The sequence below is a fragment of the Oryzias latipes genome, chromosome 16 (genome assembly GCF_002234675.1).
Source record: "Oryzias latipes chromosome 16, ASM223467v1".
NCBI lineage: Eukaryota > Metazoa > Chordata > Actinopteri > Beloniformes > Adrianichthyidae > Oryzias > Oryzias latipes.
Window position 1 is genome coordinate 20,031,687 of NC_019874.2, and position 24,286 is coordinate 20,055,972.

General features: G+C 38.2%; 2 protein-coding genes across 2 annotated transcripts; both read right to left on the reverse strand.

Annotated features, from left to right (window-relative positions):
• Positions 1 to 7,561: 7,561 nt before the first annotated feature.
• LOC105355978 (oxidized low-density lipoprotein receptor 1) lies at positions 7,562 to 16,462 on the reverse strand. Its single transcript, XM_020710623.2, has 9 exons — positions 16,074 to 16,462; positions 15,804 to 15,893; positions 13,775 to 13,870; positions 12,356 to 12,478; positions 10,733 to 10,834; positions 10,272 to 10,361; positions 9,659 to 9,810; positions 9,464 to 9,561; positions 7,562 to 9,026 (listed from the first exon to the last, which is right to left on the reverse strand). The coding sequence occupies exons 1-9, from the start codon at positions 16,159 to 16,161 to the stop codon at positions 8,900 to 8,902; spliced, it is 966 nt and encodes a 321-aa protein (XP_020566282.1). The 5' UTR covers positions 16,162 to 16,462; the 3' UTR covers positions 7,562 to 8,899.
• A 242-nt stretch (positions 16,463 to 16,704) lies between these two features.
• On the reverse strand, positions 16,705 to 24,001 carry LOC101170049 (gamma-aminobutyric acid receptor-associated protein-like 1). The gene is made up of 5 exons (XM_004077961.4): positions 23,824 to 24,001; positions 22,572 to 22,661; positions 22,271 to 22,349; positions 17,485 to 17,603; positions 16,705 to 17,165 (listed from the first exon to the last, which is right to left on the reverse strand). Exons 2-5 carry the CDS (start codon positions 22,659 to 22,661, stop codon positions 17,100 to 17,102), a joined length of 354 nt encoding a protein of 117 aa, XP_004078009.1. The 5' UTR covers positions 23,824 to 24,001; the 3' UTR covers positions 16,705 to 17,099.
• Positions 24,002 to 24,286: the final 285 nt, after the last annotated feature.

The window sequence follows — 24,286 nt, forward strand, 5'->3', positions numbered from 1 at the left end:
ACCAGTGTTTTCCAACTTCCCCACTGTATTTCCAGATTACTTCTAATGGTATTCAAAAGCAATCCCTTACAATGTTACTTTCTCAATGCAATGCATGACGTTTGAATTCCTGCAGGAGTTTCTTTGTTACACCTGCTGAAGTTTAATCAATAAATAAACAAAGACACAAAGTATTCTACTTTAAGATGAAGGCGAATATGTCGCAATTTATACATAGTATAAATTCAAAAATAACTATTGGAGGACCGACGCTCAGGTTGAGTGCAGCTGGTAGGTTTCATTGACTGATTATGAGAACTGGACCGAGTGAGTGTCACGTCACCCATAAAAAGTAGTTTACATCCAGCTCCAAACGAAGTGTTTTCAGACGCCAATTTAATGCAGTATGGATGTCACCATGTTGGGACCAGAAATCGTTAGGAAGCAGTGATTGGCCTGAATCGGTTTGAGTCAATAGATCTCGGCAATCAGGAGAGAGCTTGTTGGAAGACCACACCCCCTACCACTAAAAACCGAGCCCAGGAGAATCTGTCAGACGTTATGATTGTTCACATGCCTTCATTGAGGCATCTGATTGGCTAGTTTATAACTTGAATAACTTAAGGTAGCACAGCAACAATAGTTATTCTGATGAATATAGGCATTCTTTAGAATAACCATGATGTTGATTTTACGTATAGATTTTTGTCATTTGTTTCGGATGTGCAAGTTATTCAAGTTTTCAGAAGCCTCAACAAAAGTATGTACTCTCACGTCTAATGCAATGTTGGTTAAATTCTTCCTAGCCCACTGGAAGTGGTACAGGTGTGGCCCTCCAGCAAGCTCATTCCTGATTGGTAAGCCAGTCTTTGTCTCATTGGTTGCTATTCCAGTAACACATCAATATACATGAGTTAAAAAATTTTCAGCAAAGCTGGAAAAAAATTGACATTATTTTTATCAGGATGATTTAATTTCAAACAATGTGCACATTTTGTAATAAGTGCAATAAATATAAATAAAACATAGAAAGAATAAAGGGGGAACCCAATTCATATCTGATGTTTTTTTTTCCTTTTAATTATGGATAGCAAAAAGAAAAAAACAAATATTACAATAAAAAGGCCCTTGTATGTAAAAATAATTAAAATTAATTCCATCCTGTCAGATCTGGCTAAGCCAAAAAAGTCAGAGTTTGCACATTTGCTTCATTGTGAAGTTTAAAGTTCAGTGAAAAGCATCTTGAAAAACTCTAACAACGGGGCAAGCTCAGGGCAAAAAACTTCCATAAGGGCAAGATAGGTGTGCTTCTGTGCACATCGCAAACAGCTTTGGAGCAATCAAGCCCCGATGCGTTTTGGGTTTTGAGGTTGGGTGTTTGTTTGTCTGACCCACCGGTTATGCAGACGCACTAACCACAGATATGGCCGAAAGAAGGAGTTGTTGTCGAAGAAGACGAGCACCTCCTCTGGCCAGGGCACACGCTGGTGGATAAGGGAAAAACAAGTGGCCCAGTGAGAAAACAGAGGGAGAAAAAGCAGTCCAGTCATATTTAGAGTAACTGCTTTTTCAGAGAAGAGGAAGGAAACAACAACCATTTAGAAAGGACAGATTCTCTCTGGAGTTTCTAAATGTCTGCGCATTCAAAACACCACAAACAAGTGTAAAGGACAGACGGACGGACAGACAGCCAGAGTTCTCATCTGGTAAGTGATTTCAAAACCAAAGAAAACTCAAAACAAGCCACAGCAAACCCTCGGAGTATTCAAAAATGCCACAGGGCAGTTTTAAGATTCTCCATTGGAATTGAAGGAACAAAAAAGTCCAGTTTAATCACAACTTTTGATTCACAATCGACAGAGTTTATTTAGCATTTAACAATAGTTACATTATGTGACACACTACAAACTACTCTGGTTAAAAAACAACTGTGTTTTATCACTTCCTCACACTTCTTTCATTTTCATACACACACCTTGATCTGGAGAACTCATTGTGGACCCTGATAGCTGCTGCTCAGTCCTTTCCTCCCTCTTTCCCCCATCCTGTCATTTTTAATAAAGAAAACTGGAATGTTTTGTGTTCTTTTCACTTTTTTTTCTTATTACTTGTCTCCCTGTTTCTGTTTGTTGATCCTGAAATTATAAAGCAAAGATTTCTGTGACAAAGAAGAGGCTCCTGTCTTTCAGGTTTTCCTTTAACAGACCAGTTTCTGATTAAATTTAAAATTATTCTCCCCAAGCTGTAAAATCAGGTGGGATGAAATGGATAAATACCTGAAATCTAAAAGGATAGGAGACTTAACAACCAGGTTAAGGACTCTATAGGAACAGAGAAGTCATCTATGCCCAAGACATCGTTTAACATGTATTGAAAAACTAAGTTTCAGTGTCTCAGCATGCAACTTCATTGCTTTTGGTCAAAATCAACAAGATTTAATTCAGGCAACAAATTCATTCAAAGCAAGGAAGAAGGAAAATTGAAAGAAGATAGCAACTAGGGGAAAACTTTGCAACATTTCTAATTAGTAAAGTGTTGCCAAGGTTTGGATCAGCAGGTGCATTGGTTTTTTGTTTTTACCTCTTTTCAACCTTCTTGTTGTTGACCCATTTCCATGCAGACTGATCTTTTTTCAGTCTGATCCAGAACATCAAGTTTACTTCCTTTATCAGAAAATTCTAGAAAATAAATTTAAGAAGATATTTAAATTATGGGTCACTTTAACATTGACAAAATAATATGGAAGCAATTCTGTAGCATTAATAAAAAGCAAAGTCAAAACCAGAAATGCTTTTTCATTTTCAAAATGAAGCTGCATTTTTTGACTCAAAAATAAAATGAAAAAGCAATCCACCAAAATGCTTTTTCTTTTCCTTCCTCAACAAAGCTTATTCTGTCACTTAATTAAAATTAAAATTAAAATGGTATTTGACATTTCATTTTCAAGACGTTCCATGGTAAATGTGTAGCATAATTCATTTAGAAATGTTTAATTTGACGTTTAAAATAGATTAATAGAAATGCTTTTTAATTTTCAAAATGAAGCTGCATTTTTTGACTCAAAATTTAAAAGAAAAAGCAATATACCAAAGTGCTTTATCATTTTATACTTCAACACAGCTTTTTCTGTCACTTAATTAAAATGATAAATAAAATGGTATTTGACATTTCATTTTCAAAAAGGTCCCTGGTAAATGTGTAGCAAAATTCATTTAGAAATGTCTAATTTGACAATTAAAATGGATTAATAGAAATGCTTTTTAATTTTCACAATGAAGCTGCATGAAATGACTCAAAATTCAAATGAAAAAGCAATATTTCAAAATGCTTTTTCATTTTATACTTAAAACCGCTTATTCTGTGTCATAATTAAAACGAAAATGCAAAGAAGTGATTGCATTTGCAAATCAAACCTGGATTCCTGGATCTTAATGCGAGAAATGCAGCAGAATGTTCCTTTATCTCCCTCGCGAATCAGAAGCTGTGAATCGCAACCCAACTTCTTCAGCGTCGTCTGACCGCACGGATTTAAAAACATATGATTGAGCAAAGCAGGCCCTTAATAATAATCATGACAGTAATAAAAGCACATTATGAAGATAGCCTCCTGCAGCTTCGCGCTGAATGAGTATTTTTGGTCCAACCAGCAACGTTTAGCATGGAGAAAGAAATCTGCTATCTGTTGATCTGTTGATGGAGCTCCAGCTGTCATCAAACAGCAAATTCAGCGCGAAGCTGCAAATAAATGTGTAAATATGTGGGAATTGCATCAGTCTTTATTTTGTTCTGGACACCACTGAAAACACAAATTCATATGATGGTTTCTCAGATCGTAGCAGCATTTCCGCCTTCAGCGATCATCGGGAGCTTCGCGCTCCGCTGTGCGAAGGCAGCTGGCGGTCCGAAGAACAAAAGCCCGTCCGCGGTGCGTCAGGAGGAGGACCGCAGAAGGCGGACATGCAGCTATGTAGTCCTTAGAAGCTGTGGAAACTCATCAGAAGTTCACAACCATCACAAAACCCTCGTCTCTGCTGCTAACACAGTCTGCTCCTGGTGCGCGTGTGTGCGTCAGTCAGCAGCCGGACACACAGAGAAAGCAGTGACGTCATCGCCCCGCCTCCCCTCTGCTAATGCTTTTTCGAAATGAATATTGCTACAAGTTTCCCAGGGTGGATGTTAAAATGCAAATGCAATCCCCTCTTTGCATTTTCGTTTTAATTATGACACAGAATAAGCGGTTTTAAGTATAAAATGAAAAAGCATTTTGAAATATTGCTTTTTCATTTGAATTTTGAGTCATTTCATGCAGCTTCATTGTGAAAATTAAAAAGCATTTCTATTAATCCATTTTAATTGTCAAATTAGACATTTCTAAATGAATTTTGCTACACATTTACCAGGGACCTTTTTGAAAATGAAATGTCAAATACCATTTTATTTATCATTTTAATTAAGTGACAGAAAAAGCTGTGTTGAAGTATAAAATGATAAAGCACTTTGGTATATTGCTTTTTCTTTTAAATTTTGAGTCAAAAAATGCAGCTTCATTTTGAAAATTAAAAAGCATTTCTATTAATCTATTTTAAACGTCAAATTAAACATTTCTAAATGAATTATGCTACACATTTACCATGGAACGTCTTGAAAATGAAATGTCAAATACCATTTTAATTTTAATTTTAATTAAGTGACAGAATAAGCTTTGTTGAGGAAGGAAAAGAAAAAGCATTTTGGTGGATTGCTTTTTCATTTTATTTTTGAGTCAAAAAATGCAGCTTCATTTTGAAAATGAAAAAGCATTTCTGGTTTTGACTTTGCTTTTTATTAATGCTACAGAATTGCTTCCATAAAATAATAGGTTACATAAGAGGAAGAAAACAAATATCAGATTTACCTGAACATCCTGGCTGGTAATAACAGCCAAAGATCCACAGATTGAGGCGCATTCTGATCGACTTTGATCCCATCACAGCTTGAATGTGCACAGAAAGAAACAGTAGTTGTGAAATGTGAACCAAAGTCACAATGCTCAGTCACAGCACCTGCAAATAAAAAGAAATCCAATGTAGTAAAAAGGCAAAGCAGGTTCATTTCAGGCTTCGGTCATCGAGGTTCAGCCATGGGTTGAGGCAGGCAGCAGGCAATCGGAGTCGGAGCAGAATTGGTGACCAGCAGGGGAGGCAAAACTCTGATTCTGGACAACATGTACAGGTAACACTTTGTACACAATACAGCTACAGCTATTTGTGCAAAGTTGAGCCGACACCTGTGCTCAGTTGAGTGTTTGTGTTCTATTGTGGTGGATGATGGAAAGTAGAAAGAGGGGCAGTGCCTGGTCACCCCCACACCAAGAACCCTGCCAAAGGTGTAGCAGCAATGGTAATCAGGGCCTCCAGACACCTACATGGTATAGCCGGTCAAGTAATTTCACCAACCAGTCACCCCACTTCAGCCACCTAGAACAGGACCGGCAGAACCGCCACATGGGCCCCCAACACTAGAGAGCAGGGAGGCACAGGAGGACAGAGAATGCAAGCTCCAGCCCAGCCAGAAGAATAGCCCTCCCGCGCCATCTGCTGGAGAGCCTACCACCACCCGCGAGTCCTGAGCCAACACAGGAGTCCTAACGCTAACCACGGCCGCACAAGGAAGACCCACCCCACGTTCTAGGCAACCACCTGCTCGCCCTTGGGACGTCCAGTAGAGAGCAAGGCAGGTGCCACTCACACCCGCCATAGTGGCGGAAGCCCAAAATAAATGGGGCTCCGCCACAAGCGTAGCAGACATGAGCCAACCTAGATCCCCCACTTTTGGAATTTTGAGCCAGCGCTAGAGGGCAAGGACCAGAACCAAAGGGACACGAACACCCCGAGGCTCAGACGTGATGTGAATTCATTAAGATGTGATGTGATTAAAATAAAATGTTAAATTTCATTTTGATTTCTGGAAATTACTTTTTTGTTTCCCAAAAAATTTCACAGAAACACAAATTTCTTTGCGTTTTTGTGATTTGTTTGTGTGATTTACACTTTGTTAAAGGGTTAAATAATCTGTCTTTGTTATGGCTAACAAGTTTGCACAGAGTATCAAGTTAAAATATGTCTTCAAAACTTTAATTTGATTTAGCAGCATTAGTAAATAAAGCAAACCTTTTTAACTACAAAAAAGAAAAATTGAAAACATGGCAATAGACTACATACTCTTTAATCGCAGATTCATATTGCTGTCAATATGTACTATGTATATGATAATTACATTTGAATATGAAAATAAAAATTGTACCGTGACAAGACTTTGCATTTTGATAAGCTTCAGTGTAGACTTCTTCACATGGACTCAACAGGCTACAGTAATGCTCTGGATCTGCTTCCCCTAAAGGTTAAAATTGACACAAACAGATTTTAAGAAGCGACACCTGGCACTCACTTCTAGATTATCTGCTTGTTGAACATATTGTGAAGCAAGTTACTGTGACAGTACTCACCTGCTGAAGACAGAGAAAACGTTTCTGTGGTTGTTTTTGGTTTTCAAGTTGTTTTGGTCACGTTGTGAGATATCCTTCGTCAGTCACACCAGTTTCAGGTCTATCATGATCCACAGCTGTCTTCATTTCGGGTAATTTCCCTCAGTCTATTGAAGTGTCTGGTTGTCAGTACGTCCTTGTTGGGTCGTCTGTTCTGCTTTGTCTTTTTTGTTTATTTTATTTTTCTGCTGCCATGGGTTTTGTCATAATTAAGTGTAATTGTTAAATGTTCTAGTTTCTGCCACAAAGGGTGATCTTGTGCATTTTGGGCCCAACACAACCAATTTTTGATCAAGTTAATTGAACCCCCCCACACACACACACACACACACACACACACACACACACACACACACACACACACACACACACACACACACACACACACACACACACACACACACACACACACACACCTGAAGGGCTGCGCAATCGCCAGGGAAGCACCGCATGACAAATGGTATCAGAAGTGGGATCTTCAGAACTGCTTGTTAGTAAAATCCACCTCACTGTGAGAAAAACTGCAACTGCAAACTCGAATTAGTGCTTCCCCATAGCAAATATTGTAAGTCTGTTGTTCGGTACTCAATTGCTCGGAGTGTAAAAGTTTTCAAACAAAAAATGCTTGTCGTGAGAACTCATTTCCCTCTATGCACATCCTGAAGAGTTGTGCAATCATCACCAGGAAAGCACAGCAAGGGAACAATTTTCAACGCAGACACGCTGCCAAGGCCAGCTATTGAGAGCGGCACCACAAGGAGCAAAAGCATCTTAACATCCAAGCATCTTACTTCCGGGTTGGAAAAAAACTCAGGAAAATAACTAATATTTAATAAGAAATGTGTTTTTTTTGTATAAAAGGTAATATATTATCACATACATGGATGTTGTTTACTATAACAGGCTTAAGAATAACATGATATAGGTTCTTTAAGTCTCCAATCTGAAGTGACTAATGGACAGAATAAAGAAAAGAAAACTTCCCTACAGACATTATTTTGGATTCATGCCTTCCCTTAAACCACATATGAACTGTTCAAACAATGTTAATGAGCTGGCTTCAGAGGAACACGTTTATTGTAAATAAATAAAAAAAATCACATTCTCAAACAAATGTTGACATTCCAGTAGAATTCATTAAGAAAATCTTTTAACAAAATATCAAATGTGTTTTTTAAGCCATTTCTCTCTCCTCTAGTATTCAAATACCAGTGCTTTACAAGTTCCTTTCTGTCTGGAATAAATTACACATTATTAATCACAAAAACTTAATCTTAAAAAAATTATAAGACACTCATTTCAAGAAAAAAATTTTTACTTTCTGTCTTGCAAGACAAATAATCTTATCAAGAAGGCTTTTCAATAGTAACAATATGTTTAAAAAAACAACTAGATTTTATTGACTTAAAATAGGAATTCTTGGTAAGACCATTTGGCATTGGCAGTTTTATGACCAACATTTTCAAATAGGCTGCACTAAAGGAATTAAAACCACTGAAAACAGTATCCATAAATCATTAAAACGTTGCTGAGGTTCCATGCAGTTCAAACAGCATTGCCGTAAACTTGTACAGTCCTGACAAGGTGAAAGTTGTGTACTGCCTTGGTGTCTCATCCAGGGGAATCTGCCAATACCCTTTGCAAAAGTCCATCATTTTTATGTATTTGGTAGTCCCAACACACTCTGCCAGGTTATCCATGTGGAGCATAGGATAGGCATCAAAACAGGGAACTGAATTTGGTTGACGTGGTACACTTGGGATGCTTCCACTTGTCTGGGTGAGCCAATTTGTAAGACACCGGCCCCATCCTCCTCAACACCTCATAGGGCCCCTACTTTTTGGCTAACAGTTTATTGCTGATGCGAGGCAGCAAGAATGAGACTTTCTGACCATTAATACACCTCACGCTTTAAAGTGTGACAATAATCTTCTATCGATAGGTCTAATTTTCACATGAGATTGTTGTTTTGCTTTAATACATATACATATAAAAAATCTCCAGTACAAAAAACTTTATTAGATTTAGACACAGAAAAATGACCATTAAAATAACAGATTCTGATGCTTTGCAGAGTTTTTGCCTGAAAATCTTGTCAAGTGTCTTATTTTTGTAGCAATAAATTAAATTGTACAAATATATGAGATAGATTGTAGATTAAACTTATTTTACAGCTGAGAGTAAAACTTAAAACCAACTTTACCTGCTTCACTTTTTTTAAACAGAATCAAACAGTTTGAAGGAGTGCTGGGTCTTAAATTAAGCTTACAGTTCACATAACAAAAGACTGAAGTATGAAGAGTAAATGTGCTTGATAAAAAAAATAAAAAGCTCTTTTGTTCCTCTTTCCTGAATCTTCTAAATGAGAATATTTTTAAATATAAAATGCGTGTGACATTAGTACTTCAGCTGACAGATAAAGTAAGCGACGCTATTGCAGGCCGCTTTAAGCCAGTTGCTCTCTGGTGAACCACCACTCCTGAGCAAACCACAGTCTCCATTTCCTGGGCTGCTTGTCCAGTAACTGCAAAAACAAAATGATAAACTTGTTTGACCTTTAAACTATAATTTTGGGGGACATTTTTCTCTTCTTTTCTTAATCAGGACAATTTAAATCAATGCCGAATTAATTAAAAAGAATGAATTGAGTAACTACGGGAAGAATCTGCAGCATTTCTAATCAGTACAGTGTGGCCAAGGTTTACGAGTAAATGAGAATAGAAGTTAAAAAAGAAGAATGTTTTAAAGGCAAAAAACAACAAGTGACAGAAGAGTAGCAGATGAAATGTTGCTTAGATGACATGAAGAGAATGAAAAAGCTGTAAAAAGCAACAGGACAAGTGCAGTGAAAAGTGTATTGAAAAACTTTCATGTCACCTAAAACTGGTTCATAAAACATTACCATGTGAAACCGTATAACTGGATCAGCCTGTGCACAAGTTCTTTGCTATTTTTATTTACCTCCTTTCAAGCATCGTGTTGTCGACCCATTTCCATGCAGATTGATATCGTCTAAGTCCAATCCAGTACATCAACTTCCCTTTCTCTGTCAGAAAATTCTAGGAGATAAAGTTAAGATATTTACGTTTGTGGGTCAATCTAACATTATCTACATATTACGTATTGTACCATTGTATTGCAAGACATCAGATTTACCTGAATTTCCTGGCTGTTAATAACAGCCAAAGATCCACAGATTGAGGTGCAATTTGATTGACTTTGATCCCATGACAGTCTGAGTGTGGACAGAATGAAACAGGAGTTGTGAAATGTGAACCATTTATAGAGACACTTCTTAGTCCCCGCACCTGCAAGTAAAAAGAGAACCAATGTAGTAAAAGGCAAAGCAGGTTCATTTGTGTAGCACAATTGTAGCGCAATTCAAAGTCCTTCACAGAAAAGAACACATAGTAAAAGCAAAACTGCAAAATCACAATGAAACTGTGAAACATTCAAGTAGACAGTATCTATCTATCTATCTATCTATCTATCTATCTATCTATCTATCTATCTATCTATCTATCTATCTATCTATCTATCTAAATTATAATTAATATGTATTAACTCTTTTACACTTGTTCTATGTTTGCATGAATATAGATCGATTTTCAAATGTGGCCACAAAAGGTACAGATATGGTTTCTTGGATTTTAGAAAATTTTAGAGTCTTTCAAATTAGAACTGTAAAATTACAGAAACTGCGAAAATTATTAATATTGTGAGAATAGTTTGCTCACAGTATTCATCTTTTTTGAAGTTTCTCACTTACAAATCCTTTTCAAGTGCTCCGAGCACAGCGTCGTCCTGACTGTAGACAGACCTTTACTGTTATTTTCAGTCTCTTCTTCTCCAGAGTCAGCTGTGTTAGAAAGTTAGAAACAAGTAAAGGTTTTACAACTGTATATCATTATGTTTACTATATTGATTTAAAAGAAAATATGTTTAACAACGTTTTCACTTGCCCTATTTTTACATCAATACAAATGGATTTTCACATTTTGGCACATTTACCTTTCCTTGCCTAAACTTATCAAATTCTAAATATGATCACAACGTCTAGAGTTTTTGTACAATACATAAATTACACAAATACTTTTTTAAAGCATGTTGTATTTTAGAAAATATCAGCCTTTGAAATCAGAACTGTAAAATTGCAGGTACTGAAAAATAATAAATGTTGTGAGAATAGTTTGCACAGAATTTTAATTATTTTTGAGACTTCTCACTTACACGTTTTTCTGAAGTGCTCCATGCAGAGCTTCTCCATAGACGGACCTTCTCTGTTTTTTGTGGCTTTCTCTTCCCCAGAGTGGACTGTGGACTTAGCTTGGACTGGAAATTTAAAGAGAAGAAAAGTCAAAAAGCCTTCATGCTGCAGCTCTGCAGCTGGAAGCAGATTTTCTTGTGGGTTTTTGGGTTGTCCGAGGACCTAAAGGGTTGCAGGGGCTGCATCTTAAGAAGAGCACAGGTGTGTCTTGCAGTTCCCTTTGTGATAACAAGGCCACCCCATGAAAGTGGAACGTATGATTCTCATGTGTGGTAACAGTAAAATCTAGGCTTCCATGACACCCACACAATGCCACAAATTAATTGCATCAATGCCACAGTGCATCAAGGAATTAAGGCTAAGGGATTCCCAACCAAGAGTTGATTGTTGATTGTTGATATATCATTTTAAAATACTTCATTTTGATGGATTTGATATCTTCATCTTCTTTATCTTTACCTTTTTGCAAAAACTTTGAAGAAAACTTTGTTAAGTGCTCCAGAATTGTTTGCATCCCCTGCACTTGAAAGGGATTCTACCTTGTTTTAGAAAGATGAAGCAGGATTCCATTCACATTTTCTTTTCTTTTCTATTCATTTTTAAGTCATGTGAACAACCAGGTGAAAAACCTTCAAACACAAGTGAAAATCTGGTGATTACCATAAAAATTACCACAATTAATACAATTTTCAAAGTATAAATATAAAGAGCAGATTAATGTAGTCAATTAAATAATTCTTCACTACTACAGCAAAAATAAATGGCTGATTCTTATCAGCTGTATCTTCACAGGCAAGATGTTTTCTCACAGAACAATACAAAGCTTCTGCTTCTCTTTCTGGTCCAATGTTTCTAAGCACTTTTATATGCTCCTACTGACTACAATCAGCTGCTTTGCTTGTTATCTCAATTGCTTCCACCTGGTGTGGTAAGTGCAAGTGGAGCAGATCAGCAAGACCAAACAGGTCCCTCAGTTTACCGCAACACTTTGAAAACAAATGAATACTGCAATTCAATTTAACAGTGTACCCTTCATTTTGATATTTTGATCCAGTGGATGTCGTTTGTTTCATTCTGCAGATTTTTGGGATCTGGAGGCAATTGTATCCGAGTTATAGACACACTGACTTTCAACATCATGGTCTCATTGTCCCTTACTTGTTGGGACCAAAACCAAAAAATTCTAAAAGTAAAACCGTTTCAATGTTTGTAGCATCAATGTGAGTCATTTCAAGCCGCCCTACCTACCTGGCTATATCACACATTTGGTTTGGTAGTGGGCAATGAAATGTTGCAGGTTGCATGTCATCAGCGGACTTGTATAAAGACACAGAACTACTGGCAGAGTTTGTGTGAGTGTGGCTTTTTACGAAGGCCTGTTTACCAGCTGTGAGGAGTACTAAAGTTTCCAGACAAACCATTCCCAACCGATTCCACAGCTTTGACTTGAATACCAGACGACTGCTGCTGGTAATTTCACTGACACCAAGTCACCGCCGTCAACGATTGCAGTGGGGACAAGACCATGTGACCTGGACGATGCAGCACTGATCTACCATCCTGTTCACTGATGAGTGTGGGCTCACCCTGCACAGAAATTTTGGTCGTCAGCGTGGCTGGAGAAGGCGCGGTGAGCGATACGCCGTGGTCAACATGGTCTCCATAGTTCACTTTGGTCGAGGAGGTGCAACGGTCTGGGCAGGCATCACCTATGATCGCAAATCCAATTTGGTTATTGAAGATGGCCCAGTTCTTACCTCAGAGACATCATGATCCACCAGCACACCCTCAACGTTGTGTTCATGGATGGTAATGCTTCACCACATGGTGACAGGTTTGTTAGAGCTCAACTTAAGGAAGTGGAGGTGTCTCACATAGACTGGCCAGCAATGTCCCCTGACCTGAACCCCATAGAGTATGTTTGGAGCGTGCTGAAGCAGAGACTAGATGATCATACTCCACCTTGGCAGAACTGCATGAAGCACTTGTGGAGTAGTAGAACGCATTGCCTCAGAACAAAATCATGAGTCTAGTGCAGGGGTCGGCAACCCATGGCTCCGGAGCCACATGTGGCTCTTTCATCCTTCTGTTGTGGCTCCCTGTGACTTTGGAAAATAATGAGTATTTTATAAAAATTAAATTTTATCTTAGTTCATTTTTCATGGCATTTCAAAGGCGCTGCTGGCTCCATACGAAGCGCGTGCCAAGTTAAAAAAAAAACAGCTTCCTTAATGAGCTCGTATTTATCGGGCGAGAACTGCAGAGCTGATAGCAGGAGGAGACACGCGGAGCGGCTACAATAAACACTTTGGTTGTCCGGAGTGGTCTTCTGCCGGGAATTTGACATGCCGCGGGGCAGAGAGCAACTTTCTGATGACAGAGAGTTTGCGCTTAGTGTTTTTAAACACGCATGTGCATTGATGTATGTTTCAGAGCAGGGGTGCTCATTGCGTCGATCGCGATCGACCGGTCGATCTTCAAGGACAAGAGGGTAGATCGCGGGACAGAGAAGATTTTAAAAAAAAAAAGAAAGTACTTCTTAAAAATCCACCAGCCCATCAAAATCCTCACCGAAAAGTACGGGACTTAATTGACATGCAGAATGGCCAATCGGACATCCTCTGACACATACGTCACTGCAGACGCGTGTTTAAATTCACTGAGAGCAAACTCTCTGTCATCAGAAAGTCTCTTTCTGCCCCGCTGCACATCATGTCCCCGGCAGAAGACCACTCTCAACAACCAGAGTGTTTATTAAAGCCGCCCCACATTTCTCTTCCTGCTATCAGCTCTGCAGTTCTTGGCTTTCTTTTCATTAGGGGCGGTCACAAATGGCTCTTTGAGTAAAAAAGGTTGCCGACCCCTGGTCTAGTGGGAAGCACCTGACATTGCTGTCACGATGGCAAATGGTGGAAATACCCACTACTGACTCTGACATACAATTCTGATGGCAGTGTAGAAAGGTGTTATTGGTGTTAGAGAGGTCCATGGCTGAGAATACTTACGTTTCACACCAAGTATGACAACGGCCAAGAAAAGGATGAGGCAGATTACTGACAGGCAGATGATCGCACAGTACAGGCGTGCACTTCCTGGCAGCTCTGAGGAGGAAGACACGGGTTAAGTCTGCAAATTAAAAACTATTAAACAATTCTGTCCCAATCTTTTTGAGTGAAGGAGACTGAAATGGAACACTTGTTGCAGACAGATGCATGCTATAATAAAACAACAGCTTGCATCTTTTCCAATGTTTGCTTTCATCAGATCAATATTTGCAGAGACACAACATGCAGGACATACATATTGTCAACATATTGATTCAAAACAACTATTTACATGTAGGAAAGTATAATCTGGAAGAAAATCAAGCATGGTAATAGCTGTTTACAGCAATAAAAAAACAAAAAGAAATTTGCAGAAAGTGACCAAAATCTGTAGATTTTTCTGTGTCCCTACATGACTTTAGTATGTGGTCAAAATATTAGAAAAATGTGTGCTTCCCTTTTTTTAATGTGTGAAATGGACAAATAGGGTTTAGTAAAGACCACTAAATGTAACCTTTATCATTAAGGAAAAGACAAAACCTCAAAGCAAAAAGGAATTAAAGCACTAGAGTTAAAGCAATACTGTTTTAGAGAAGAATTTTGGTAACCACAATACTCAAGTAAGTCTATAAAACTGCTAGCAACACACTTTCTAAGAAACCTTTTTCTTTTTCTTTCAAAAAACATTTTTGTAACTCTGGTATGGTAAATTTAGTAACCTTTATAGATAAAATTTAAGAAACTGGTTTACTAATATTTTGACTTATCCACTAGCATGTGAATTCTGTGATCGAATTACAAAAAGAAAAAAAAATCTTGTAGATGTTTTTGAGATGGACACATGACAAGCTAAATATAATTTAAAATATCAATGTCAATATACTTTATTTTCTGTTTTACATTTGTTATAAAACTATATTCATATGACTGACATTACAAAAGTTAAATAAATAATGGTGGTGGTCCAATAATGGTCTATGGGTTGTTTGCAGCCACAATATTTGATCACTTGTCATTGATAATAGGACAATAAATGTTCTTCTTAACCCAAAAAACAACAAAGGGGAATGTCTGGCCAAGATTTTTTTGTCCTTTATTATGCTAAATTTCCCTCCAGCATGCCTAAACTCTAGTAATTCTTCAAAGAAGTTCATCCATACTGAACCAAAGCCACGTGACAGGCTCACTTCAAATGATCACAAATGCTTTTTTAAAAATTTTAAAAACTAGCTGCAGGCTTAGAGGTAGACGTAACTCTTTCAAGCATTTTTATTTAAAAAATCTCATTTAAAAAACTTGTTTTGGCATCTTTTTTTGTGTGTGTGGAATAAATCAAATTACTTTTTTAGAGGAAGTACTGTATTAAGGTAAAAATATTTAACTTAAATCCAATTTAACAAACAGTTTTTAAAAAATCCTATTAGAAAAAATGGCAATAAACATCAAACCTGTATTCATATTGTTATCATGTGATTAAAATATTAAAAATGTTGTAGATCATTCTTGTAGACCTGTACATTAAACAGCAGAAAATTGATAAACATTTGCTGCACTTTACATGGAATTCTTTATTGCTGCTAAAAAAAACAAATCTTAAATCTGACACCGTTTATTAATTTTCTTATCCAAAAAGTTTTGATTTGTAATTTCATTGTAAATTATAAACTTTAATAATCTCCTAATTACTGTAAGCACTCCTTGTTACACCCAAAGTTAGTTCCTGTTTTCTTAAAACTGCAGAAATCTAAGAACCGTATTTCCAAGAACCACCAATTTTCCATTAATAAACTATTCACAGTGAAGAACCTTCGGGTTTTTCACTGAAGCTGTCAGACACTCAGACTGGGAGACGTGTTGGTACAAGCTGTCAGGGTGTTTCAATTGCACATTAACCAGAGGATGCATTTATAATATGAACCCCAATGAAACCTGTTATTATCAGACAAACATTAATAACTCAAGACATGATGCACTTTATGTAAAAGTGTACCTTGACGAGGCTTTGCCGTATGAAAAGTTTCAGTGTAGATGTCTTCACTTGGAATCAGCAGGTTAGAGTTATGTTCTGGATTTGCTTCCTCTAAATAATAAAATAGAGACAAACAAATTTTAGAAGCAACACCTATTTGTCAACCTATATTAACAGGCAAAAAATGTAACCTTGGTTTTCCCATCTATACTGAAAAACTCAATTCAAACAATAACCAATAACATGTAAAATTAGCCTTTTCTTCAAGTCTTAAAAGATGTTGTTTCTCACCTTCAGTTTTGACCTCCTGCTTCGGTTCCTCTGCAATTTTTTCTTTGTCCTCTGTCTCAGCCTTTGCAGGGGCCTCTTGCAACTCCATGGCTTTGTACTTTTTTGTTAACTTTCGATTTACACGACAAGTCTCTGGTTGACTGACAATGAGTTACAAAACCCTTTCGGTGTGAAGGCAGGGTTTCAGATGACACCCACCGTGGTCAAGTAGAACTTTTTGTTGTAGAAAGAAATAAGTGGCCAATCAGAACAGGAGTGACTAATGGACAGACTGAAAACACAACTTCCTTACAGACATCTATCAAGTTTCTGCTCTTCCCCTAAACAACTTGTGAACTGTGCAAATAACATAAGTGAACCAGTTTATTCTACATTTTAATAAAAAACCAAGATTTTAAAACTAATTTTTACACTTCAGCCAAATATATTTAGATAATAATTTAACATATTTTTAACTATAAATATGTTTTTCTTCAATAATTTATCTGCACTCTAGTATTCTCTAGAAACTTAACTTCTATAAATATTTTTTCAAATATATTTGTAATGCCTTACAGTAATTCATTACAGCAAAAAGTATTATGTTACTTAGTAATGTATTACTTCCAACTCAATCCAGCACACAAACACATTTCTTTGCAGGTCTTTATTTTTCACAAAAGATTATTATTTACAAAAAAAACCTATTTGCATTTCATACAGAAAACTGAGAAAGATAATGAGAGTTTTCTCCATTTTTTTGCCATAATATCGTTTTACACCATGGAGCTGTTTGAAAAACGAACATGAATTAAATGTGTCCTTAAAATGCACTTTTTTCCATTTAAATACTGTTAAAGGTAATATTCATTTCAGCAATCTTTTCTGCCTTCAACAAAAGTTTCCATTTCATGAATTGCAGTTAAAAAAAGGAATACAGAGACTTAAAGTAATGCTTAGTATTGCAAACAGCTTGAACACCTCCACACTTCTTTGCGCCTTCTCTCATTCTCTCTCAGTGTCCATTTTCCAGTCTTTTGGTCTTCCTCAGGCACCGTAGACACTCTCAGTACTGTAGGTCATGTAAAGAAACAGGTCTTCTTGATGGTGCTCCTGCAAAAAAAAAAAAAACTACCCATGAGTTTCCTTAGAAACAAAACATCTTTGATGCATCTTATTTAGACCAAAGTCTGTATGCAAACGACAATGACCAACATAGGGTTTAATATTTAATACAAATCTGACTCGCCTGAATTTAGAAAAAAAAAGCAAAAACAAAAAAGTTAATTGACTTGTAAAAAAGAACTTGTTAGAGATTGCACCGTAAAATAAAGTCTTGCTTCTGTGCACATCTAAAACAGCTTTAGAGTAGTTCAGACCCCTCGCGTTTCTACGTTTTCATGTTGGGTGTTGGTGCGTCAGACACACTTACCTCATACACCGCCGAAAGAGGGAAGCTGGACGGGGGAAGAGAGTTGTTGACGAAGAAAAAGAGCGCCTCCTCTGGCCTCAAGGACACTCGCTGGCGGATGAGGAAGCACAACTGGCCCACTGAGAAACACAGAAGGAGAAAATGCAGGCCAGACGGTCACACACAGAAGAGGAAGGAAACAACAGTCATTTAGAGAGGACTGATGCCCTCTGGAGTTTTTAAATGTCTTTGCATTCAAAACACTACAATCAAATGCAACATAAAACATTAGCTGATGTAGACAATAACCTCATGGCTAGCAGTTAAGGAAAAACCTTAAAGTCCGTCTGCACTCTTGTTCATGATTACGTCTTGCTGCTGCTTTGCTGCATCCCCTGCTCACCTGGCAGGTGTGGCCAATGATCTTGATCAGCACCTGCCAGGTATTTAAGTCAGAGGAGGCCCCAACCAGGGAGGGCATGCAGAGAGAGCAGAGCTGGGGGGGGTGTATTCCAGAAAGCAGGTTATGCTAGCTCCCACAGGCTAAAGAAGTGTACGAACACCGCTTTCGGTTCCAAAAAACAGAGGTATGTATCAGGGTATGCTCAGTTCCCATGGCAACTCATGCTCTGAACACAACCGGGGGGGTATTCCAGAAAGCAGGTTATGCTAGCTCCCACGATAAGTTTGAGGCTAAGGAAGTTGATAACCTCAGCTTTGTTCCAGAAATGGAGGTATGTTTCAGGGTAGGTCAAGTTACCATGGCAACTCATGCTCTGAACATAACCTGGTCTGGAGCAGGTTTAGTTGAAGCTTAGTTCGTTTACAGAGAGGGGAAGCAGCATGGCGTGTCCATTTAAAGATGACTTAGTGGATGAAAAAGCTCAGATAAAACTTTTTCCACCATGAGAGGGTGATAAGATCACATATGGATGTTGGAAAGATAAACTTTTTTACTTTGATCTAACTTAATTATTTGCTTCAGTTAAGATAAATCATTTTTTTGTTAGGTCACCTTAAAAATAACACGTAGTTTTCAGACAATTATTTTCCTTTCGTTCAAATTAATTCAATTAAGTAGGTGTAACTTTGGTGCTGCCGTTAGATAGGCACCGCAAGGGATTCTGGGATATCATTCCCTTTGCCTGTCTTGACGGATTTGGGTTTAAGTGTGGGTTTTTTACAAAATGTGTTTAGTTGTATAGCTGTTTTACTGTGTTTCACCGTGTTTTGCCGAGCTATTTTGTCCTACTATGCTTACGTCTCTGCACCATGAGTTAGAGTAAGGGAGAGGATGATGAGTTTATATAGCACCCCTACCACCTTAACATGTTATGACGGTGACGGAAAATTCTTTAATTAATTTTTGCACTCTGTGCATTTTTTTTCCGTTCTTTTTATTGTTATAAAAATGAGCATATCTGCCGGCTCAAACTTAGACATATGAAAGTTCAAGAAATATAAGTAAGATGGAAAAAAGATTAATGGAGTAATGTGACATTTAGTTAGATAAATACGTAAATTTGAGTTGTATAAACAATTATTGAGTTTGAATTAATTTAACTAAATTATTTAAATTATTTTTCAGCCATGTTACTTTTTTGATGGACTTGTAATTTTTTTCCGCCGTCATTAAAATCTCAGACTCCGTCTCACTTAAGTACAGCGCTTTCTTTTTTTTTCACCACGCGTTTCCATGGTGACTCCAGAAATCGGCGATCTATTGAGAATGTCTTTATGTACCGTGCGTTAACCCAGGGTTACCAAGTCGAGCGTAATTACGCCAACTCATATCCGGTCTTTTGGAACCGACATACCCAGAGTAAGCAAGTTCAGGCGGATTTCAGCCAGAGTTCAGGCTTAAAGTCAGGCTAGTTTAAACATGCTTCCTGGAATACCCCCCTGGTCTGGCGCAGGTTTAGTTGAAGGTTAGTTTGTTTTCAGAGAGGTGAAGCAGCATGGCGTGTCCATTTGAAGAGGATTTAGTGCAGGGGTGGGCAATTCCAGGCCTCGAGGGCCAGTGTGTCTGCATGATTTCCAGATACTCTTGCCCTACTGATGGCTGATTACCTGGTTCAGGTGTGTCCAGCCAATAATCTTGCCCTACTGATGGCTGATTACCTGGTTCAGGTGTGTCCAGCCAATCAGAACATGCCAGAGCAGGGTATGCTGGAAAACATGCAGGACTGCGGCCCTCAGTGCCCACCTCTGATTTAGTGGATGAAGCTCAGATAAAACTTTTTCCACCGTGAGCGGCCATGATAAGATAAGATACCACCATGATAAGACCACGTATGGATGTTGGAAAGAAACTTTTTTACTTTGATCCAACTTATTTGCTTTAGTTAAGATAAATCAATTCTTTTTAGTTAAGTCAGCTTAAAAATATCACATAGTTATCAGACATTTATTTTACTTTCATTTAAATTAATTCTATTATTATTATATAGCACCCCCACTGTGTAGTAGTGTGAAGATTTTATTTACGTGTGTGTGTGGTGATATATGCGTCACAATGAAAATAGAAATGAGATAGAAACTCTCTTTTGATGAGAAAGTACTTTATTAATCCCGACGGAACTTGCATAATGATGATGATGCTGCCATATTACTTTTTGATGGATGTATAATCTTCATACATTTAATTAGATTTTTTTAATATTTTTGATACGTCGTCATTAAAATCTCTGAATCCGTCTCACTGAAGTATGGCGCTCTCTTTGGTTCTCCACCAACATACTCAGAATAAGCAAGTTCAGGTGGATTTCAGCCAGAGTTTAGGGTTAAAGTCAGGGTAGTTTATACATGCTCTCTGGAATGCCCCCCAGGAGGCTGAGGAGCATTTGTTTTGGGTTGAAGCTGTGCTGGTTGGTTTGTTTCTCCTTTTTTATCCCCTCTTGGTCCTCAGCAGTCTTAAGGCCTGTTCACACCGGGACGAATTTGTTTAACGCCTCGTGACTAAACAAAGGGCACCAACGAGAGTGTGCACACCGACGCGAAAAAACGCCACGCGTTAAAGCGTCAAAAAAAACAAACGCCTCGGGTTCGTGTTTTTTTTGACGCGTCGCGTCTTAATCTACTCGACCAATGAGAATGGCGCTTTTGCTCACGTGTCTGGAGCTTCTGAAGTTACAGTAAAACACAACTTGGGGGCGCTCAAACACAAAACTGCCTTGCTGAGCACACATACCAGCGAAGAAGATAGACGCCAAGTAGCGTCTACACAGCCGCGAAGCAATAATGACGGACATTCTAAAACATCCCCGAACCAAGCACCAGTTGGAGCTACTGGTGCTTGAAATATTCATGTTTTCTTTGTTTGATTCTGACAAGCGTGTAAATACTTGCTCTCTTCTTCTGAGTGAAAAGCGACTTTAAGAAGCGTAAAGTTGCGCAGCGCCACCTTGTGTACAGGAGTATTTCTGTTTTACATTAAGCGCCATCTAATGTCAGGGAATGAAATTGCATTATCACTCCACTCATCGTCAGCGAAAATCGCCTGGGTGTGAACACAAAAAACGTGGCGAAAAACGCTGGCGAATAACGCCTGGCGAATATTCGTCCCGGTGTGTACGGGCCTTTATGCTGTTGGGTAGGGATGGGAATAGAAGCCCCATGAAGCTTCCCTTGGGGTTCATGTAATTGTGCCGGAAAAATGAACCACCATTCAGGGCTTTGAAACCACACAGAATAGCGGCATCTGGTGGCGGACTGGACGTATATCATATGCTTCAACTAAGCTCCTTGTAACACTTCAATGTGGAAATTATGATAAAAAAACGTAAAACAAAACAATGTTGTTAATGGTGATTTTAAAAAAAAACGATGTAAAACAACACGTAATGTTTTCTGTGAAGTGCTTTACACAGCAAAATACACATTACATGAAGACAATAAATGCAAAGTAAAAAAAAAAAATTGTAAAACACTGGTTTTGAATCCAGGGCCTCTGGATGCAAACTCCGACGACTTTTCTACTGAGCATCTCTACTGATACTGATATGCTTTGCCATCATAGATTCATTGAAGTACTTTTTTATACGTTCATAGTGTATTGTTTTATTAGGAGAAATCGAGTTGAAACGATCCTGAGCCACAGTACCAGGAGCCATGGTAAAGTCCAATGAACTGACGCTGATTCCAATACAGGGGAAACAATAGAATTTGTCGGGAAACATTCGGGGTTCATTTGTATTTATAGAAAATAGTGCGCCCAACTGTTCAAACACAAGTGACACAAGTGACACTCTGAACAGTTGTTCGACCAAACGATGCATTTGGCGCTTCATATGTCATTGACCACGTGATCTGCGCTAGTTGACACACGTCCCGAAACATTGTGCCGAAACACTCTGTTTCATGAAGATGAAACAAGCGCTGAAGCGTCCGTGTCAATCTGGCCATCACTACTGTTGGGTTTTGTTGTTTTAGTTTGGGGTTGGATCTCAGTAGTTTTTCTTCTTTGCTGGCTTTATTTCTTTACATCAGTTAGATTTTTGTCAGGCAGCCTTAGCAGGGAGCTGCTGACTCCGACAGTCATGGTGGCTGGGTCAGTTGTCTCCCTGACTTATTTTATGGTTGGCCAAGGCTTGGATCCCTCTTTTTTGTCTTTTTGTTGGGACCAACACAGTAATTTTAGTAGTTTTAATGGACACAGGTTCTTCCTTCCACTTAATAAACTGTCTTCCTTAACTTATTGGTATCCATTTTTAATATGTTATGGCCCCTTTGTGATTTCCCCTAGACTGGGACAGGTTTGCCTGTCGGGCCGTAAATAACTAGACACCTTGGTGTTTGTCAGTCTTACCTGTTAAGTCTGAGGGCACAAGATATTTTTTCTTGTCAAGTTCAGGAGCTCGTGACTTGGGGGCCCTCTCAACGATTATCTGGAATGTCATGACATCAACAAATAAGTTCAGCTTAAGAAACTCTCAACATGCAATTCTGTCTGAAATTTCATTTGGGATCTTTTAAAAGTTAACATTTTTTAACTTGATTTTGTTAATAAAAATACAACTGATATCTGAGTGAGTGCGACATTATTAGCTGTAGTTGTTCTGATTACCAATGTAAAGTATTTTGAATAAAAAAAAGAGGCTGCAACATACTGGTATCTTGTCGGGGTGCTTGGCCCGGACTCGCTCCCCCTCTGCTCTCCTGACCTCTAGTGGCACTGAGCGCTGGTACTGACTCCCCATCTGAACACAGCACAGGGAGACATGAAGGATCTGACAATGAATTTCTTCACTGTCCAGACAAAAGAGAAGCAGCACAGCCCGACCTCACCAGCAAGTGCAGCCTGTAAACAACTGACACTGAGTGACGACCCATTCTTGCTTCTTACTGATCAGTCAAGCAACCTCGGTTACAATTGTTTTACAGAAACAATCAGTTTTGTTTTACTTATCCTATTAATAAAAATACAAAATATTGGATATAAAATAATGAGGTTTAATTTGCCATGACTTAACAGAATTACAAATATGGCTGAGGAACACTACCTAGCTAGTGATGTAAGGATTCTTTTTTACCAAAAATTCGATTCACATCCATAATCTGTTCATCCCAATATTATTCACGTCAATTTTGGTTCATTTTGAACGATCTTCAGCCAAGAAATTTAACCTGTGTACTGAACAGTGCAGGGGAAGTTTTCCAGATTCCTTCTAATTCTTGCAAAACAATAAAAAATGTAAATTATAGGCACACACTAAACAAGTGTTAATGTCAAACTCATTCACATTTTAGTTTCATCAAGTTCAGTTTACCATTTAAAACGCACAAAAAATAAATAAAAATACCTAAATAAATTTAGTTGATTAAAAAACACAAACACACACACACATTCACTCCGTCTGTCCAGCTAAATTTTATATAGAATCATCATCTGAGACCCCAAAATTACCTTCGGGAAATCTTAGTCTGCATTATCATGTTATCTGATTATCTGCATAAAACTAACCAAAAAGTAATACATTAAGTTAATCAATAAATAACTAAACATTTTTGAGGATAAATGCATGGTACATTTCAAATAAAGCCAGTAACCATCATATGCACATATTCATTAGGTTCATCAACATAAGCGTTTTATTACTAGCAATCCAGATTGAGTGACGAAGCACTACTAGTGTACTGTTATGTTAAGGCCACGTCACTTCACTTCACTTAAAATCTCCAGCTGCTCGTGTCTTCCTAAACCCGACAACGACTAGCTGGTCTAGAAGAATGGTTCAAGTTTAGTAACTTATTGAAACCTATACCAAAAAATAGGGCTAATCTCCAGACGCACACTGTTTCGGTAATAACGCCAAAATGCTAATTTGCTAATCCATTTTCAACCCAAATCTGTTAACTAACCGTTAAAGAGACGGCTCACTTATGACGGTCAAATCCGGATGCAGTCTGCAGCCTCTCAAGTGGTTTACAGTACTAAGTTAATATTTACTTTAGGATAAAAACCAACAACAGTGCATCGAAAACACGGACGCCTTTCAAAGATGTCGACTGTTCCAGTTCTACTGAACAAAAACAACAAGCTGTCAATCCCACCCACTAAAAATGTGACCAATCAGAGAAGGGCAAACAGAGTCAGATTTCTATCCAATGGGAGAAAACCTGCTCCTTCGAAGGGCTGAAGCCATTGGTCACATTTTGCTGTCAATCCACAGATGGCAATGGCAGTCTCTACTTGATTGGCAGCGTATTTGTCCAATAAAAACAGTTAAATCAGAAGAGGCCGGTAAGCTTACGCCCTTGGCCGCACCCCTGTCAGTCTACGTGAGTAGCGTGTGCTGCACTGTTCGTCTTGTTCTATCAACCC

Coding starts and splice junctions, on each gene's coding strand:
- LOC105355978 (XM_020710623.2), bottom strand. CDS start 16,161: ATGGAGTTGCAAGAGGCCCCTGCAAAGGCTGAGACAGAGGACAAAGAA. Junction 15,894..16,073: donor GCAGGAGGTCAAAACTGAAG/GTGAGAAACAAC, acceptor TTTATTATTTAG/AGGAAGCAAATCCAGAACAT. Junction 10,362..10,732: donor GGAGCACTTCAGAAAAACGT/GTAAGTGAGAAG, acceptor TTTCTAACACAG/CTGACTCTGGAGAAGAAGAG.
- LOC101170049 (XM_004077961.4), bottom strand. CDS start 22,661: ATGGGGAGTCAGTACCAGCGCTCAGTGCCACTAGAGGTCAGGAGAGCA. Junction 17,604..22,270: donor TGTGCCCTCAGACTTAACAG/GTAAGACTGACA, acceptor TGTGTTTCTCAG/TGGGCCAGTTGTGCTTCCTC. Junction 17,166..17,484: donor CTCTTTCGGCGGTGTATGAG/GTAAGTGTGTCT, acceptor TTTTTTTTGCAG/GAGCACCATCAAGAAGACCT.